The following is an 18561-nucleotide window of genomic DNA, read 5'->3' as shown; positions in this document are numbered from 1 at the left end:
TGCAGATTCCTCTCCCAATAATTATCCCAAATTCCAAATGGAACGTCACAGTACAATCTGCCTCCACCACACACAGGGAGAACGCACTCTGATCCTAACCTCAGGCTGCTGTAAACTAAAAACTTTTTGTTTTTGCTTCTGTTGTCAATTGCCTTAATTCAGTGTTCTTTGATCCTGGATCACACCTTTTAGAACCAGTTACCCTGTGCTTTCTGCAAACCAGTGCAATCATCCAGAGAAGGAAGACCAATAAGCAGCGTTCTGATCAATGCTAAAACCATCTCAGCAAACCCTGTGAACAAGAACCACTGAACTGCTTTCCCATTCTTTCCCTCCATCCATAACACCCATGTTTTTTCTCCCTGTGTGTTTATGTAAGGGGAAGTTTATAAAGGAATTAAAAAAGTTTTAACTAGCAGTTAAGTACATGCCAATGATTCCTAATTATTTACCTGCAGCTAGGGTCTAATTACTTGTAATAAATAGTAACTTTTGTTAAGAGCAGAATCCTGGTTTGTGTATTTGTTTGAGGCAATGGTCTAGTGATGGGGAGGCAATGATCTAATGGTATTAGCACTAGGTTATTAATCCAGAAACTCAGCTCATGTTCTGGGGAGCCGGGTTCGTCCCACCATGGCAGATCAACCTTGCTGGAGTGAAAAATCTAGAAGTTCTGAGGAAGGGTCACTCAACCCGAAACATTAACTCCGATTTCTCTCCACAGATGCTGCCAGACCTGCTGAGCTTTTCCAGCAACTTCTGTTTTTGTTTCTGATTTACAACACGCGCAGTTCTTTCAGTTTTTACTTGGAAAATTCTAAAGACTTTAAGCGGCTTGCCCCTCATTCCAAGACGGTGCTCTCTGGTGTTAGACTCTCGACTGGCCACTCTGCCCCAGAGTTCCATGCACAGCAGTGCCTTCCAGAACCGTAAGTTAACTAAGTCTGTACGCTGCTTGGCATGCGTGGACCCTCCGAGCAACTGGACGGCTTAGACACAACGTTCTCCACCAGAGGATCCACGTCACGTCCGAAGACAGCAGGCAGGCAGGAACTCAGCCTAACATCTCACCTGAAAGATGGCACCTTCAACTGTGCAGCACACCCTCCGTACTGCACTGGAGTCTGGTGCCACGTTTCTGGAGTGGGACTCAGATCTCCGGACAAGCACCTACCACCCAAACTGTGGCTGGCACCATCAAGTAACAGTGGCACACACTCTCCTAATGTCACTTCTCCTTTTTTAATGGTGTTTATGAGAGGAATTCCTGAGCTGGCAGCAGTAAGAGGTAGGGCATCCTGACTGATACCAAGAGAGAGAGTAGGAGAGGAGCCACCAAATTAAATCATTATCAGGGCTCCAAAGCTGCAGACTCTCTTGTCTCCTGGCACAAAAGAGCTATTCATCATGAGGAATGAATTATTCCCATCTCCCAGTCAGTCATGCTTAATGGACACGGGTTGGCATAGGGGGTGAGCCCTGAGTTAGTGAATCCAATCCAGCTATTGCTTCCGTTGCTAGAGCGATATTGATTTTTTGCTGAGGGGAGACCTGTGTTTGCTGCTCCATGATCTGTGCACACTAATTCACATTCTCTCACTCGCAGCCACGCTCTCTGTTCTCCCACCCCCCACACCATCCCCCGTTACATTCCCAGCACCCATCAACTGGGTCATGGAGAACAGAAAGGAGGAACAAAGATGCGAATTGCAAATCAAAGTTTGTCATCTTGTGTTAAACGTTGCAAAAATGAACCTCTTGACACAGATGTCGATGGTGGGATTGACCTGACCAAGGGCTGGTCACGGTTCCAGGTAAATCACAAGTCCTGTCTTGAAGCCACTCCCAGTCTAGTCAAATACAAACCCTAACCCTGACAACCTGACAGTTTCCAAATGTCACATCAGCTGCAGTCCCTGTGCAATTACATGCACAGAGACACACAGACACACACACAGGGACACATGCACAAATGCACAGACACACAGACACAAACACAGACACACAGAGGGGCACACGCACAGAGACACAGAGTCACGCACACAGACGCAGAGACACGCACAGAGACACACAGTGACGCGCACACACAGAGACACAGGGACACACACAGACACACAGTGACACACGCACAGAGACACACACAGAGACACACACAGAGACACACACAGAGACACACACAGAGACACTGGGACAACACAGACACGCACTGACGCACAGGGACACACAGACACACAGAGGGACACACGCACAGATGCACACACTGACGCACAGAGACACACACAGAGACACAGGGACAACACAGACACGCACTGACGCACAGGGACACACAGACACACACACGCACAGACGCACACACTGACACACAGAGACACGCACAGAGACACGCACAGAGACACGCACAGAGACACGCACAGAGACACGCACAGAGGGACACACAGTGACACAGAGACACACACAGACACACAGAGGGACACACGCACACACTGACGCACAGAGACACGCACAGACACACACACAGAGACACAGGGATGTGCACAGGGACACACACGCACAGGGACAACAAGCAGTCCTGAAGAAAGCATGCACAGAAACATTACAGTAGAATTGATTCACGTTGCTGTGGAAACAGGGTAAAATGCCAACAAAAATGCACAACTGCAAAGTCTGAACGGGCAGCGATAACGATAACTGAAAACAGGCTCCGACAAAGCTGTTAAGTAGACGCATGTTCAACAGAGTTGTTGAGTGATTGCTAGAGGCTGGGGAGAACGGGAGAGAGTGAGTAGTTATAAATGCTACCTTATCAGCAACAGCCATAGCCTGCTCCTACAACCCAACTGCACTACATCACAAGAGACTGAGAAATGGATTATTACTCAGAGAGCGATAGATTGGGGTTGGGGGTGGGGGCTAAACCACAAAAGTGGGGAGAGTGGAGAAAGTGTGAGAGAAAGTAATGCAAAGAAAGAACTGCATTCCTATAGTGCCTTTCACAGCACCCCAAACTCCTCTATAATGATCAAAAACTATTAAGCTGTCATGATGGATATGCAAATGAATGGCACAGCAGGATCTGAAAAACAGCATTCTGCCAATAATCCAGTAAATATTTGGCAATGCCGGTGGCAGGATGAGTACTGGCCAGGGTAACTCACAGTCATGTCCATGGGATCTTTAAACTGGTCCAAAAGATGGGAAAGGGTATGGGCTAAGAGTGGGACGAGGAGAAATGTCTTCACCCAGAGAGAGAGAGAGAGAGAGTAAGAGACAGAGTGTGAGAGAATGAGAGAGTAAGAGAGAGAGAGAGAGAGAGAGAGAGAGTAGTGAGCCTGTGGAAATCTTGCCACAGAAACCAGTTGAGGGTAAATTATTGAATGTTTTCAAGAAGGAGTTAGATACAGTTCTCAGGGCTAAAGGGATGAAAACAGGAACAGGGGACAGGGGTGGATGATCAGCCATGGAGGGGCAGTTTCAGAGGGCTGAGTGGCCTCAACCTGTTCCTATTATCTACGTTTCTATCTTTATTTTTTCAAGAGGAGTCATTGCGCTGAGGCTCTGACTCCCATCAGGAGAGCAGCACCTCAGACAGTGCAGCAAGTACCCTAGTACCATGCTGGACAGTCTGCATTGGGAGCCAACACACATCATTCAAGGTCAGAGGGTGTGTGAGGAGAAGCTGTTCTTAAAAAGAAATGAATGAACAAGGGGTTAGAATTTCCAATGCACCATCTGATTAGGCAATGGAAACAGATTCTATCTTAGCATTCAAAGGTTAGTCATTGAAAGGAGGAAAACCTGCAGGGACCATGGGAATGAGTGGGAGTATGTGAAATGCTCTTCAGAGGAAGATCAGTTGGTCAAATGGTTATCTTTAGGGCCACGGGATTCTTTTCATTTTTTTTAAAAAATATATGCTTTTAGGTGATGAGGGCATGACCGACAGCCCCAGCATTTGTTGTCCATCTGTAACTGCCCCAGCGAAGATCATGTTGAGACATCTCCATAAACTGCCTGTGGTGTTGGGACTCATACCATGCCGTTAGGGAGGGAGCCCAGGATTTTGAAGCCGTGTCTCATGATGCAAAAGGAATTGACAACAATAAGGATGGAAAATAGAGAGACGGAGCAATATGTTCTCAATGAGCCAAAGCACAGCCTTTTGGCTTCAAAAGGAGCCACACCATAATAACGGAGAAAATGCTTACCTCTGTACCGAAGGAGATCAACTTTGAACCTAAAAGTTAGCACTTCAGAACTTGTCTGGTCCATGTCACAGTTCTGCAAAGATATAATAAAGTCTGCTCGATATTTCCCCTCCATTTTCCCAAGCACGGGTGGGCCATTGTACACGCCAGCTTTCCTCTTAATGCACTTTGGGAGGGTGAACGTCTCAATGGTGACGTTAGCATGGTATTTGGAAGGGACTGTAAACCGCCAGGACATCAGCTCATCATTTGGAAAGCCTTCGGGCCAATCAGCTGACATGAAGTAGGCAGGAGAGCCCGGCTGCAGAACCACCTCGACAATGCTGAACTCTGAAATGACGCGAGAAACCAATAATTAGATCTCAGAACCTCTGAACGACAGTAGTAATATCGAGCAATAGGTCCCCAACGCACCACCTTACCGACCCGACCCCAGCCAAGAGATCAATCCCACCACTATCTCCCCACTTGGGAGTATTGCACAAATCCCTTCACAACTTTGAATATTTCAAATATAATTGGTTCATAGCTCAACTTTTTCAAAACAGCAAACTTAATTTTCTTAATGCTTCTCATAGAACTTGCTTGATACCTTCAAGTGTAACCACTTCTCTATCTATCCTGTAAAAAGCCATCCAAGGGATGTAGCTGGGCCAGCATTTATTGCCCATCCCTAATTGCCCTGGAGAAAAAGGGGATGGCAATTGCTCTTCTCGAGCCCCTGAAGCCCACATTGAGGGCTAGGTGCGCCCACAGAGCTGTTAGGACCCATCAGTCTGGCTCCCAGCTGGAAATACCTCGATTATGAAATACTCTGGTTTGAAAATCCCTGTAGGGCAAGAGTCTTCCCCATCTACCTAACCTCCTCCAACCTGACATTCCTCAGAGATAACTACACTCCTTTAATTCAGTCTTCTTACTTATCCCAGAGCTTAACTGCTCCTCCATTGGAGTTGCTCCACGTTCCTACGCAACCTCAAAACCCTCGACTCCCTTGTCAAACAAAAACATATCCAATTCAGTCTTGAATAAATTTAAAGATCAGCCTCTCCATACTCTGGGGAAGAGAATCCCACAGTCTAAATGACCCTCAGAGAAAAGGACTGTCCTCATCTCTGTCCAAAACGGGAGATCTCTCATTTTTAAACTGCGTCAGCTAGTTCCACTTAAACAATAAATATTGTTCAGGTATCCACCTGATCAAGACCACTCAAGATTTTTGCTGTTTCAACAGGCACACATTGTCCACAAGGTAACTTGAAGTCTCCCAAAGATATCATTGACAGCCTCCAGTGAGAACAGCGAGACGGGAAACACAATAGAAGGGCATTACTGGTAGGATTTTATGCTAAAAATTGAACGTTTATAAGTGTAAGATTATTTTTTGAGGTTAAGCAAATATGGAACATACTTCCAATAGCGGGTACGAAGAACAGCTGAAATCCTGCTTTCTCAATCATCTCAGTCCAGGGCACTTTAAGCTCAATCAATGTTTTGCCCTGAACCTTCACATTGGAGATGGTGCCATTCCGACAAAAGTTACCAACAAGGACAGTGCTTGTGGGATCGGAACTTAAGTGGCCCTTGATGGTGTATGTGAGAGAATCCTCGCACTCAGCTGAGTCGATCTGCTCCAAGTGATTGCCAGCAAAGCTCATGTGTACGCCGACTTTGTAAGGCACAGTGATGTTCCAGATGTACGTCCTGTTGAGCTGCGGCAACTCCAGCAGATTCACCACATCTTCCAGGTCAGCCTCTGCACTTTCTGGAAGAACCAACAAAAGAAACCAGGCTGAAATTTATGTTTTCAATTTCTGCTAAATTGTTGCCTCAATTATGTGGGTCGTGAGATAGTTCCATCTGACCATTATCTCATAGCTCCTATGTAGACATGGGAGCCTGGCAAAGGACAGTAGGCATTATGCCCCTACCCTTCCTGCAGGGCATCATCACTGTGAAGCAGACTGGGCGCAGTGGGCAGTGAAATAACTCCAGAGAGAGGTTGATATCCAGTCACCAGGTCACCTTTTATTTAGACATGGACAGTCCTTGAAACTGATCCAGCTTCCTCAGGGCTAGCGCTCAGACTGAGCAGGATGTGTGGCACTCCTGTTTTTATCTGTCAGCCAGGGCTCCTTGATGAGGGCTGTTAACCTGGTCCAATCAGGGAGCTCATATTCTAGGAGGACCACCTGGCTGACCTCATTACAATCAGGACATGCAGAAATCAACATCAGACTGGGAGGAGTGTGCAGCAAGTCAGTATCGTCAGGAAGCAGACTGGGAGAGGGAGCCTTTGTGAAAAAAGTCAGCAGACAGCCTTCTTAACCTGCTTCTTCTGTCAACAGGAAAGTGAGACATTACAGGAAAATGGATAAGTGATTGGTGAGTATTTCTCCTACATCTTTTGATGGGTCAAGTGGTTTAAATCAGGAGGCATTATAACTGCACTCTTCAGCTGTAAGGAAATTCACTTTTAAAATATCTCATATCCAAATTATGATGTTGGGATAGAATAGAGATGGATGGACAGGTGATGCGTTGCAGCTGTAGTACGTGGGAGTTAGTGGATACTGGTGTAAATCACGGTGACCTCATCTGCAGTAAATGCTGGCTGCTCAGAGCTGATGAGCTAGAGACTGGGCTGCTGGCACAGTGATATACTAGGGAGGGGGATGCTCACCTGGACAATAATGTTCCAGGAGGCAGTCATACCTTTTTAGATTAACTTCAGGGATAGGAAGAATGAGATAGGTACGGGTTTCCAGAATTTAGCTGTGGAGGAGCCTCAACCAGTGCCCTAATCCTTTAAGTACAAGGTCTTACTCATGGTGTGGGCAAGGGCACAAACTGCAGGGAGGAAGAATGAACAAACCACAGCACCACAGTGCTATTCATGTCGGGGAGCAAACACAGATGTAATAATAACAGAGGAAAGCATAGTAGGGGAATGGATACTGTTCTCTGCAAAGACAGACTGTCCTAAAGGCTGCATTTCCTACCTGGTGGCAATGTTCAGGACATCTCTTCTGGGCTGGAGAGCAACTTGGAGTGGGAGGGTAAAGATCCAGTTGCCATGGAGGTACCAACAACATAGTTAAAACTAGGAAACAAGTTTGGCTGTTGGACTATGTGTAGCTCAGGGCTAAGCTAAAGAGCTGAACCAGAAAAGGTAACACTGTCAGGGTTACTAACTGAGCCACATGCAAATTGGCAAGGGGTAAATATAATTAGAAAGGTAAACACGTGGCTCCAAGATTGGCACGGTAGAAATGTGTTCTGATTCAAGGGACATTGGTAAGAGCACTGGGACTAGTTTCCTGGCAACTTGTATAAGCCAGGGTTGCAGATAGGGCTTTGAGCTAAATATTTGAGGGAGAAGCTTAAATTGAAGGAAATTTTTTAAAAATATATCAAAAAAGAAACAACAGTGCAGGGTAGTGAAGAGAAGAACAATAATCAAAAAGTGTGAAAGGAAGGGCAGAAAACTGTAGCAGAAATTAGAACACAATAAATAATAATGGTGAAAACTCAAAAGCTTAAGGCTCTTACAATACATGCATTTGTAACAAGACTGCTGAGTTGACGGCACAAATAGAAATAAATGAATATGATTTAATAGGTATTACAGAGATATGGTTACAGGGTGATTTGGACTGAGAATGCAATATTCAAAAGGTATTTGATGTTCCAGAAGAACAGGGTAGAAGGAAGAGGAGATGGGGTTGCTTTGCTGATGTAGGAAGACATCAGTGCTGTGGTGAGTAGTGATCTGAGTGCAATAGGTCGTGACATGGAACCAGTTTCAGTGGTAATAAGAAATAGCAAAAGAAAGAAGGCATGGATTGGAATTGTCTACCAGCCCCCAAAAGAACTGCCTCACTATACGTCAAAGTATAAATCAGGAAAGAATGTGAACATGCAACAACAGTTCAACAACTGTCACTGGTGGTTTTAATCTGTGTATTGACTGGACAAATCAGATTAGCAAGAACAATATGGAAGACAATTTGTAGAAAGCATCAGGGATTAGTCAGGAGCAGGTTATTTTAAATCAAGTAACATGCAATGAGAGGGGATTAATAAGGAATGTCTTAATTAAGGATCTTCTAAGGGGTAGTAATCACAATGTGGTAGAATTTGAAATTCAGTTTGAAGGACAGCAAGGGTTTTAAACTAGTGTCCTCAACTTAAACCAGGGCAATTACAGTGGTATGAAGAAAGCGCTGTCAAAAAGGTTGGGAAAATAGACCAAAGGGAAAGTCAGTAGATGAGCAATGACATTTTAACAGACATTTCAAAAACACTCAACATAAATGTATTCTGGTTAGAAAGTAGGACTCAATGAGGAGGATGAACCACACATGGTTAACAAAAGCAGTCAAGGGGAGGATTCAATTACAAACTAAAGCATACAAAGTGGCAAAAACTAATGGTAAGCCAAAGGACTACGAATTGCTTTTATAAGGAACTGGCAGCAGACGACTAAAAGGTGAATTAAAAAAAGGGAAAAAATGGATTACAAAAAAGTGTACAGGTAGGAAATATTACAACCAAATAGCAAGAGCTTCTACAGGCATATAAAAAGAAAGTAATTATCTAAAGTGGGTGAAGGACGCTTCACAGATGTGACTAGGAAATTGACAGTAGGGAAAAATGAAATTGCAGATAAGTTAAACCAATATTTTGCTTTAGTGTTCCCCGTGGAGGATGCTATAAACATCCCTAAGATATCAGATAAGTGAAGTGCTAATGGGAGGAAAGGTCTATCATGAGGGACAAAGTATTTGATGAACTAATGGAACAAAAGGCAGATAAATCACCAGGACCTATTGGCATGCATCTGAGAGTCTTAAAGGAAGTGGCTGAAGACATAGTGGGGGCATTTTTCAAATTATTCCAGAACTCACTGGATTCTGGAATAGTTCTGGAGGATTGGAAAACCCTTAATGTGACACCCCTACTCGAGAAGGGAGGGAGACATAAAGCTGGAAACTATAGGCCAGTTAACCTAAAACCCTTCATGGGCTAGAGTCCATTATTAAAGAAGAAATAGCAAAACATTTGAAAAAGTTTCATGCAATCAAACAGTCTTAACATGGCTTTGTGAAAGGGAAATTCTGTTTGAAAAAAGTTTGCTACAATTCTTTGAGGCTATAACAAGTGGAGCTGATAAAGGGTAACTGGTAAATGTAGTGTATTTAGATTTCCTGCATGCACTTGATGAGGTTTAATGCACAATACAGGAAGACACGGTATTGGGTGCAATGAATTATCATGCATTGAGAATTGGTTAAACACACAGAAGGCAGATTTTTGGATTACTGCCACATTATCTGGTTTGAAAGGCGTAACTAATGGAGTGCCACAAGGATCGATTTTAATGTCACAATTATTTACTATCTATGTTGGCGAATGGGGGCAAATTGTGATGTATCCAAATTTTCCGACAATGGAAACATGGGTGAGAGGAATGTTATGATGAGGACATCAGGAGTCTGCAAAGGGATGTAGATAGAGTGAGTGGGTGGACAAAAATCTGGCAGATGGAAATTAATGTCTGGAGGTGTGACGTCATGCGCTTTGGTAGGAAGAATCAGAAAGCAGGCCATTATGTACATGGAGAGAGACTCTAAAGTGTAATGTAGAAGGATCTAGGTGTTCTTGTGCATGAAACCCAAAATAATATTAGCAAACAAATACAGCTAGTAATTAAGGTGGCAAATGGAAATTTGGTCTTGATTGCTAGGGGTTTGGAGTCTGCAAACAGGGAGGTTTTGTTACAACTGTACAGTGTGTTGATGAGAATACACCCTGGATTGCTGTGTACAGTCTTGGTCACCATATTTACGAAAGGATATACTGGCATTGTAAGCAGTTTACAAGAAATTCCCAAGGCTGATTCCTGGGATAAAGGGGATGACTTATTAAAAATGGCTAAATAGGTTGAGTTTTTATTCATTACTGTTTAGAAGAAGGCTCGATCTCATTGAAACTAAAAGATTCTGAGAAGGCTTGACAAGGTAGATATTGAGGAGATGTCTGACTAGTGCAGGAATCTCAAACTAGGGGACATAGTTACAGAATAAAGGGGACACTCATTTAAAAATGAGATGCAAAGGGATTTCATCTCCTAGACGGTAGTGTACATCAGGAATTCTTCACCCAAGAGAGGAGGTAGGTAGACTTTTTAAAAAAATAATCAATCAGGGCTATGAGGAATTGGCTCAAAAGAGGTGTTAAGGTCTGGGCCAGATCATTTGAAAGGCAGAGCAGACTGGAAGGGTTGAATGGCCTAATTTTCCTCCTATTTCTTATGTTCTTAAATTCTTAAATTCTTAATGGAAGGGCTGAAGATTCCAATGAACCTTATGCAAATAAAGAGGGAGGAGAAAGTCAGAAGACCCACCCCCACAGAGGTTTTGTGATGTCTTGATAAAGCCTTTCAACAAGAGTCAATATACTGAATGATACTCACCAATATCTGTTTGAACTTCGACAACAAAGCTCTGCTCAGGCTCACTGCAGCTGAAGTCAAATTGGAAATCATCTCCTGGATTGACCTGATAATCATTGTAACATTCTTCTTCTGTGATACAGATTTTGCAGTCAGAAGCCTGTAAACTCCCAGGTGCTTGCTTGATGTTTATAGTCATACCTTCACGAGCAGTGACTGAGATCATTTCAGAGTCTGTTCATAAAACAAGCAAAAACGAGAAATCAACACTCAAGCCAACACTTCCTATAGACACTGTATGAGTTATTTCACAAATGTTTTGGATGAAGTTTCCATTATCCACCAGTCCAAAAATGGGGGAATATTCCCTATGCAAATTGCATAGGATAATATTTACCAATGATTTCATTAAGCAGGGCACAGGGAGGAAGTGTATTTCTTGTATTTCTTAGAATGGTTTTGAGACTAATTCTTCATTGCAGGTCTAAAAATGAAATTTTAGCATACATGTTTTGTTATCCATCAGTTATTGCTCTGTTATGATCACTCTTACCTCGAAGACAGCAGAGCATGTGGTCAAGTGCCATTCTGGAAACTTCAGCATAAAAATCTAGGCTGACACTCTAAAGCATCACTCCCTCAGTTCTACACTGAGAGACATACCCCCTTTCTGGATCAGAGAGGCTTGAACGGCCTCCTCCGATAGACTTCAAAGATCTTGTGGCACTATTTTGTCGGAGAGCCAGGGAAGTTACCCTTGGTGTTCTGGCTAATATTTATCCATCTACTAATGTCTGAAAAACAGATCAATTGGCCAGGATCACATGCTATTTATTGGAGTTGAGGTGTGCAAATTTCTGCATTTCTTGCTTTACAAATGGTGATTTCACCTCCAATGTAGCTGTTTTGAAGGACAGAACTTGAGCAATGCTGAGAACTGTTCTGAGGAAGGGTCACCCGAACCAACACATTAACTCTGATTTTTTTCTTCACAGATGCTGCCAGAACTGCTGAGCTTTTCCAGCAGCTTCTGTTTTTGTACCCTGTTTAAATTTAAACCAGGCAAGTCAATTCCGATTGGTCAAGATGCTGCCCTGAGAAATGAATGAGAGAATTGCTTTCACCAATTGTGTTGCATTAAACAGGGGCAAAATATGTAAAGTAGTCACAAAAAATAAACAAACAAAACAACCCTAACAACGTGGCACAAACTGCTACCATAGACACCAAATTCACACCTTCCATAGTCTCTGCCACAGAAAGCGGTCAAGGTCAAAACACAATGTTTTCAGGAAGCGGTTAGATATAGTTCTTAGGGCTAAAGAAATCAAAGGGAATGGGGAGAAAGCAGGAACAGGAAACTGAGTTGGATGATCAGCCACCACCATCTTGACTGGCGGTATAGGCTTGAAGGGCTGAATGGCCTGTTCTTGCTCCTATTTCCTATGTCTCTGTTCCAATGCAAATCTTCAGCATTGGACACGATTGATTCCTGATTGGTCATTTTCTGTGAATGTCGAATCAGGCCCAAACTTCTTCAAACCACTCCACTGGTTTAGCCAATTGCTCACAGAAATATCTTGAAGCAAATCCTGTATAATGTCAAGAAACAAATCAAAACCCAATTTGATTTCATCAGAATTTAATACACGCATGAAGAACATAATGTTTCTTCCTGTTTGCAAAGAACAGGGCCCTTTGTATGAATACATGTAGTTTCCATTACACACACATATATGACAAACAGAGTCTGACTGACTACCCTATATTGGTTTTCGGGACCATACTTCACACACTCAGTTCCAAAGGGTAGAATATCATCAAACAGCACACCCACCCATCAGCTGAGATTCCTCAATTGGACATCTCAGGATTATGTAACACTTCTGATTCGACAAAAAGAGACACAGCTTTCATTCATTCATTTAATCATTCTTGGTTCATTTCTCAGGCCTGAACCAACCAGTGTCTTCAAAATTTAAACAAAGCTTGGCAATTACCTGTCACTCATCATTAACAGGATGTGGAGGTGCCAGTGTTGGATTGGGGTGGACAAAGTCAGAAGTCACACGACACCAGATTATAGTCCAACAGGTTTATTTGAAATTAAAAGCTTTCAGAGCATTGCCACTTCGTCAGATGATGAAGATTTGCCTGACCAAGGGGCAGTGCTTCAAAAGCTTGTGATTTCAAATAAACCTGTTGGACTATAACCTGGTGTCGTGTGACTTTTGACATCATTAACAGGCACGGTCTCTACCAGATATCACCTGCCAATGAATCATCACTCTCCCCTCATACAGTACGATTGTTTTCTCTGGTAGTCCTTACAAATTGTCCTGATATGTTCAAGACAAAAGGCTTTGATAAAGTCTATCATTTTTCAGCAATACTCAACTTCAGCACTACCAAACGATGATTAAATTCACTTCGTAAATCGGGCTTATAAAGGTGGTTAGTCATGATTGTCATGACAAGATGGTATCATTGTTTCTTATTTTAAAAAAATCCATCTGGTTCACTAATGTCCTTTAAGGAAGGAAAACTACCATCCTTACCTGATCTGGCCTACATGTGACTCCAAGCCCACAACAATGTGGCTTATTCCTAAATGCCCTTTTGCTGGTCTTGCCCATAATGCCCACATGCACATGATGTGAATGAACATATTTGTACAAACTCAAAGTATCCCCTGTCCTGAGAGCACAGAAGAGAGCGTGCGGGCCCCATGGTGCAGAGGGGAAGAGAGAGCGAGTGCGGGCCCCGCGGTGCAGAGGGGAAGAGAGAGAGAGCGCGGACCCCGCAGTGCAGAGGGGAGAGACAGCACGAGCCCCGCAACGCAGAGGGGAAAGAGTGCGTGCGGGCCCAACTATTCAAGATGGCGGCACCAGCAGAATAGGCCTGTCCACTCAAGGCCAGCTGCATCGTTTTCATCTTTTTTTTTCTTCATCTTCCTGAGGCCGAAACGGCATCAACGCTGACCAGAGTGATGACTCCTGGCTTTGAAGGCCCGATGTGTGGACTCCCAGAATTGGCAGCAAGGTGTCATGTGCTGTGCTGAAGGAGCAGGTTGTCCTGGCAGAGGGAGGCCCGGAGCGTGGACCACGCAAAAATCCTGGAGCCGTATTTGGACCCCCGGCCAGTGAGGATGAACTCTATTTAAGTACTTTCTTTTCATTATTTTGTACCTCAAAATGCGCCATATCATGGTGACAGATCACTTTACACTGTATCTTGGGAGATACATGTGACAATAAATCATTCATAAATCAGATTAGTTTGCAGGTTCCATTTTTAACCCTCTTCAAGATGACACTCATGATCTAGGATGTAGAAAATTCAATAACAGGAGATGGCCATTCAGCCCCTCAAGCCTGTTACATCATTCAAATGAGACGATGGCTGATCCATACCCACTGTGGCTATCCTTTATTATATCATTGTTTGGCTGGGACACTTGTGGATGGGAAAGTCACGTGGATACAGGGAATTGCATGGAAGTTCTCTTGGGAATTCCTTCACCCCGAACACAGCAAAAAGCCGGATATCTGGGAGGTTGGAGACTACTACAAGGCAGCTGCCTGATGTCAGGCTCTTTCAATCTTCCCAACCCAATCCACACCAGATTCAACCCCAGGTGGGCCAACCCACCCAAACACACCGCAGATTGGTGTGAGGGGAAAAAGACAGAATTAGAGAAACAAACTTTGAGAGTGAGTCACTGAGTGATATTAATAACAGCTATTTTGAGGATGTCTGTAGCCCAGGGCAAGGAGACAAAAAGATGAAAACAGCCAATGGAAAGACACAGATGCAAGCCTTTAATAATTCCAAATATGATTACTATGCAGTTAAACTCAATAAATTTAAATGTTCTCTTGACATGACAAAACAGAGACAGTTATTAAAATACTCCCAGGGCCAGTGTTGCTGTGACACCATCAACATGATGCAGGACTCAGCATTTGCAATCCATCACTTTCACTTGGCAGTGCGAAGAGTCATAGATCTCTCCGACTCTACAGCACAGAAAAAGGCCCTTCGGCCCATCACATCCATGCCAGTCAAACACAATTACCTAACCATTCTCATCCCATTTTCCAGTACTTGGCCTGTAGCCTTGTCTTCAAGGTGTAAAAATGAGAGGGAACGAGGGAAGGCAGGAAGGAGAAAAAAATAGAAAGAGAAAAAGAGAGAAAAAAATAGAGAGAGAGAGACGGGAGGGAGGGAGAGAGAGAGAGAGAGAGAGACACAGACAGAGAGAGAGGGAGAGAGAGAGAGAGGAGTTCCTTGGGTCATTATCCCTCCAGGGTCAGCCAACTTCTAAGACATCACTGTGTAACCCTGGAGAACATTCACTGGGATGTGAAAAGGCAGGGATATTTTTTGTCACTTTCTTTGAACATTTATCTTTCCGAATGTCTGCTGTTAATCCCCTAAAACACACAGTGCAGTACTCCCTGCCATTGTTGTTATTCTGCCCCGTTTTGCCCATATTTATAGTACTTATTTGGGCACCACCATGTTTTTTTTAAACCAGCAGAGCGTGTTACAAAGTGTGTATGAGCAGAACTTTCTGCATGAACAACGTGAACCCTTCAGGATGTCAGGAGATGCAGTTTCTCTCTCTCTCTATCAGAAAGAAAATGTCAAAAATGGGGGGAACAAAGCTGTCCGGCTGACATGGCTATCCAATTCGGTGGGGTAATGAGTCTTTTCACTTCCCAATAGGCAGAGGATAGCAATATGTCACGGGGATGGATGCAATGTTTGACCAGTGGCTGGAGTGCAGTCGGAACCAGGAATACATTTCATCACATTTGGCAACTCTAACAGCCTGTCAAAATGCTCAGTTCATGGGTCTATGAATGGCGAAGATAAAAACTTATCAAAAAAGGACTAGGAGTCGGCCATTTGGCCCATCATACCTGCTTCGCCGGTCAATAAGATCATGGCTGATCGGCATAGCCCCCAGTTCCTTTGCAGAGCAAAGATCTGTCTGGTGCAGCCTTGTACATATTCAATGATCCAAACCCAGCCACCCTTTGGGGAAAGGAATTTCAAAGAATAATAACCCTTTTGAAAAACATAACCTCCTCTTCTCCATCTTAAATGGGAGACCCCTTATTTAAAACTGTGCCTCTAGTTCCAGTTTCTCCCATGAGGAGAAACATGCACTCAATATTTGAAAGTCCCATAGAATCTTACACATTTCAATATGATCACCTGTTATTGTTCGAAACTCCAACGAGAATAGGCCCAACCTGTTCAATCTTTCCTCCTAAGAATTAACCTTTACAACCTGGAGAACCTTCTCTGAACCGTTAATCAGCATTTCCTCCATTGATACTATTTTATAATTCCAGATTACATTTCAGAAACTGAATTTAAATTCTGTAGCTGCCGGACAGAGATGAGGAGGTATTTCTTTTCTCAGAGGATCACCTGCCTTTGGAATTCTCAATTGCAGAGAAGAGTGGAGGCTAGGTCAATGCAATTTGATCTAGGCTGATTTAGATACATTAACAAAGGGAGTCCAGGATCATGGAGGACAGACTGGTAAATGATTAAGGCCACAATCAAATCAGCCAAGATCATACTGAGTGGTGAAGCAGACTTGAGGAACCAAATGGCCTGCTCCCTGCTCCTATTCCTAATGTTCTTATACCAAAAGTGCATCTACTTCAATCACGTCCTTGAAATGCAATCTGCCTTTCAGGTCTGGTCTAGCCTTTGTGAGACTCCAGACCCACAGAAACAGGGCTGACTTCCCCTGCACTCAGAAATGCCACAGCACGCCACACAATTAAGGACAATTTGGGATGGGCAATCAATGTTGGCCAGGCCAGTGACACTCACATTCCGCGAATAAATTTTAAAAAAAAGACACAACAGGGTGAAATGATCACCAAAGAAATCCAATCGGAAATTTCTGCCATGATCTCATTGGTTGGTGGAGAAGACATGATGGGCTGAATGGCCTACTTCTGCTTGTACGTCTCAGGGTCTTTACCCTCCATGTGATGAATGTGGAACTCGCCTCCAGAGGGATTGGTGGAAGCAAACTGTATTGAATGCATTTAAAGGGAAGCCAGACAAGCATATTGGGATGAAAGTTCACTCTCTTCCAACTGTAAGGACCCTAAGCAAAATGACTGTGTCTTTTCCCGAGAGTGAGGGGCATATTTTTAACGTGAGAGGGGAATGATTTTAAAAAGCCATGAGGGGTAACTTGTTTTTTTATACAGAGGGCGGTTTGAATGTAGAATGAACTTCCAGAGGAAGTGGTGGACATGAGTACAGTCATAACATTTAAAAGACAGTTGCATTAGTGCACGAATAAGAAATGTTTAGAAGGATATGGGCCAAGGATAGGCAGGTGGGACTAGTTTAGTTTGGGTTTATGGTCGGCATGGACTGGTTGGCCTGAAGGGTCTGTTTCCATGCTGTATGACTCTATGAGGAAGAAGGGATTAAAGTGTTATGAAGGTAGGTTTAATGAGGAAAGATAGGAAGATGCTTGTGTGGTAAAAAATGCCAGTAAGAACTGATTGGGCTGAACGGCCTACTTCAGTCCTCTATAACATACGTAACACACATAAGCAACCTTACATAAGGTGAGAGTCTCGGCAAAGCTGCAGGGCTATCCCTCTGAAGTCAGAAACATTCCTTCACTTTTATAGATTAAGCATCGGCACTTTACATTCCAATGAAGTTATTCCCTCACTCAATGCATTCTCTTGTAATTTTTTTTTCCACCAGTAGTCAAGACCATCAATAGTCAGTTTCAATCCTTCATATAACACACTGCCCTCGGTGCAGAGGCTGACCAAATATCTCACAGGAAAGAAATCACATTCAGCATAGATTTACTGTCACTCTCCAACTAATTAACTGCACCTCACAAAGCGATGTTCCAAATTCCCAGGCAAAGTTGACCTGTCATTCAGTGGCCATTAACTGACAGCATTAGGATACAATTGAAATTCTAATGGTCAAGTAACTGAACATTCTTGCAGGTCTCCAATCCATCAAGAACAGAATAATGCAATTAATTCTACGGCTTGTCCTGCAGCAGTTTAGTTTGATTTGCCGTGGGTGAACAATCCAAGTTTCAGCTTTGAAGGAAACCCCAATTAAGAGTTCTTGTTGGTTTAATTCTGTCAAAGCAAGTGATTGCACTATTCCAGCTTCGAACGGATACAGCACCAATTAAGCATGAGATATTATCCAACTAACAGTGGCTCAGTGGTTAGCACTGCTGCCTCACAGTGCCGGGGACCCGGGATCGACTGTGGGCTGGATACTGGGAAGGGGAGGCGCATGAGACGTTTAAGTCACAAATCCTTAATCAAGTCGAGGTTCCGCTGGGAAAGGTTCAGTGTTTCTAGAATCAGCTATCACAATCTAAGGGGTTGCCTCACAGCACCAAGGACCCACGTTCAATTCCACCCTCGGATGACTGTCTGTGTGGAGTTTGCACATTCTCCCAGTGTCTGTGTGGGTTTCCCCCGGGTGCTCCAGTTTCCTCCCACAGTCCAAAGATGTGCAGGTTAGGGTGGATTGCCTGTACTAAATTGCCCTGTTCTGTTTAAAAGATGTGCAAGCTAGCCATGGTTAAAATGTGGGGTTACCAGGATAGGGAAGAGGGTTCATGTAGATTTGATGGACTGATTAGTCTCTATCTGCACTGTGGGGATTCAATGAACCTGCTTAGAAATGTCATTGTAAACATCTGGAGGAGGTGGGACTGGAATCTGGGCCTTCTGGCTCAGAGGTCAGGACACTATCCCTGCCTCTTAGCCAGTTTGGCTAAGTTGGTGCCAGTTCCCCCTCAGAGGAGAGTCTGTCCATGTTGTTTTTAATGGGATGTAGCTGTCACCAGGCAACAGCAACTGG

The 18561-nt window shown here is 43.7% G+C and overlaps 1 protein-coding gene across 1 annotated transcript in view; it reads right to left on the bottom strand.

Annotated features, from left to right (window-relative positions):
* Positions 1-10890, bottom strand: part of cdcp1b (CUB domain containing protein 1b) — a 56934-nt gene extending 46044 nt beyond the window's left edge. Inside the window, exons 1-3 of the mRNA XM_048616273.1 lie at positions 10684-10890; positions 5617-5970; positions 4206-4535 (exon numbers count right to left, since the gene is read on the bottom strand). Coding sequence (XP_048472230.1) covers positions 4206-4535; positions 5617-5970; positions 10684-10888 — 889 coding nt within the window. The 5' untranslated portion in view covers positions 10889-10890. The remainder of the gene's footprint in view (positions 1-4205; positions 4536-5616; positions 5971-10683) is intronic.
* Positions 10891-18561: the final 7671 nt, after the last annotated feature.

Source organism: Rhincodon typus, chromosome 2 (assembly GCF_021869965.1).
Source record: "Rhincodon typus isolate 14 chromosome 2, sRhiTyp1.1, whole genome shotgun sequence".
NCBI lineage: Eukaryota > Metazoa > Chordata > Chondrichthyes > Orectolobiformes > Rhincodontidae > Rhincodon > Rhincodon typus.
This window is presented reverse-complemented; position numbering and strand designations above follow the sequence as displayed.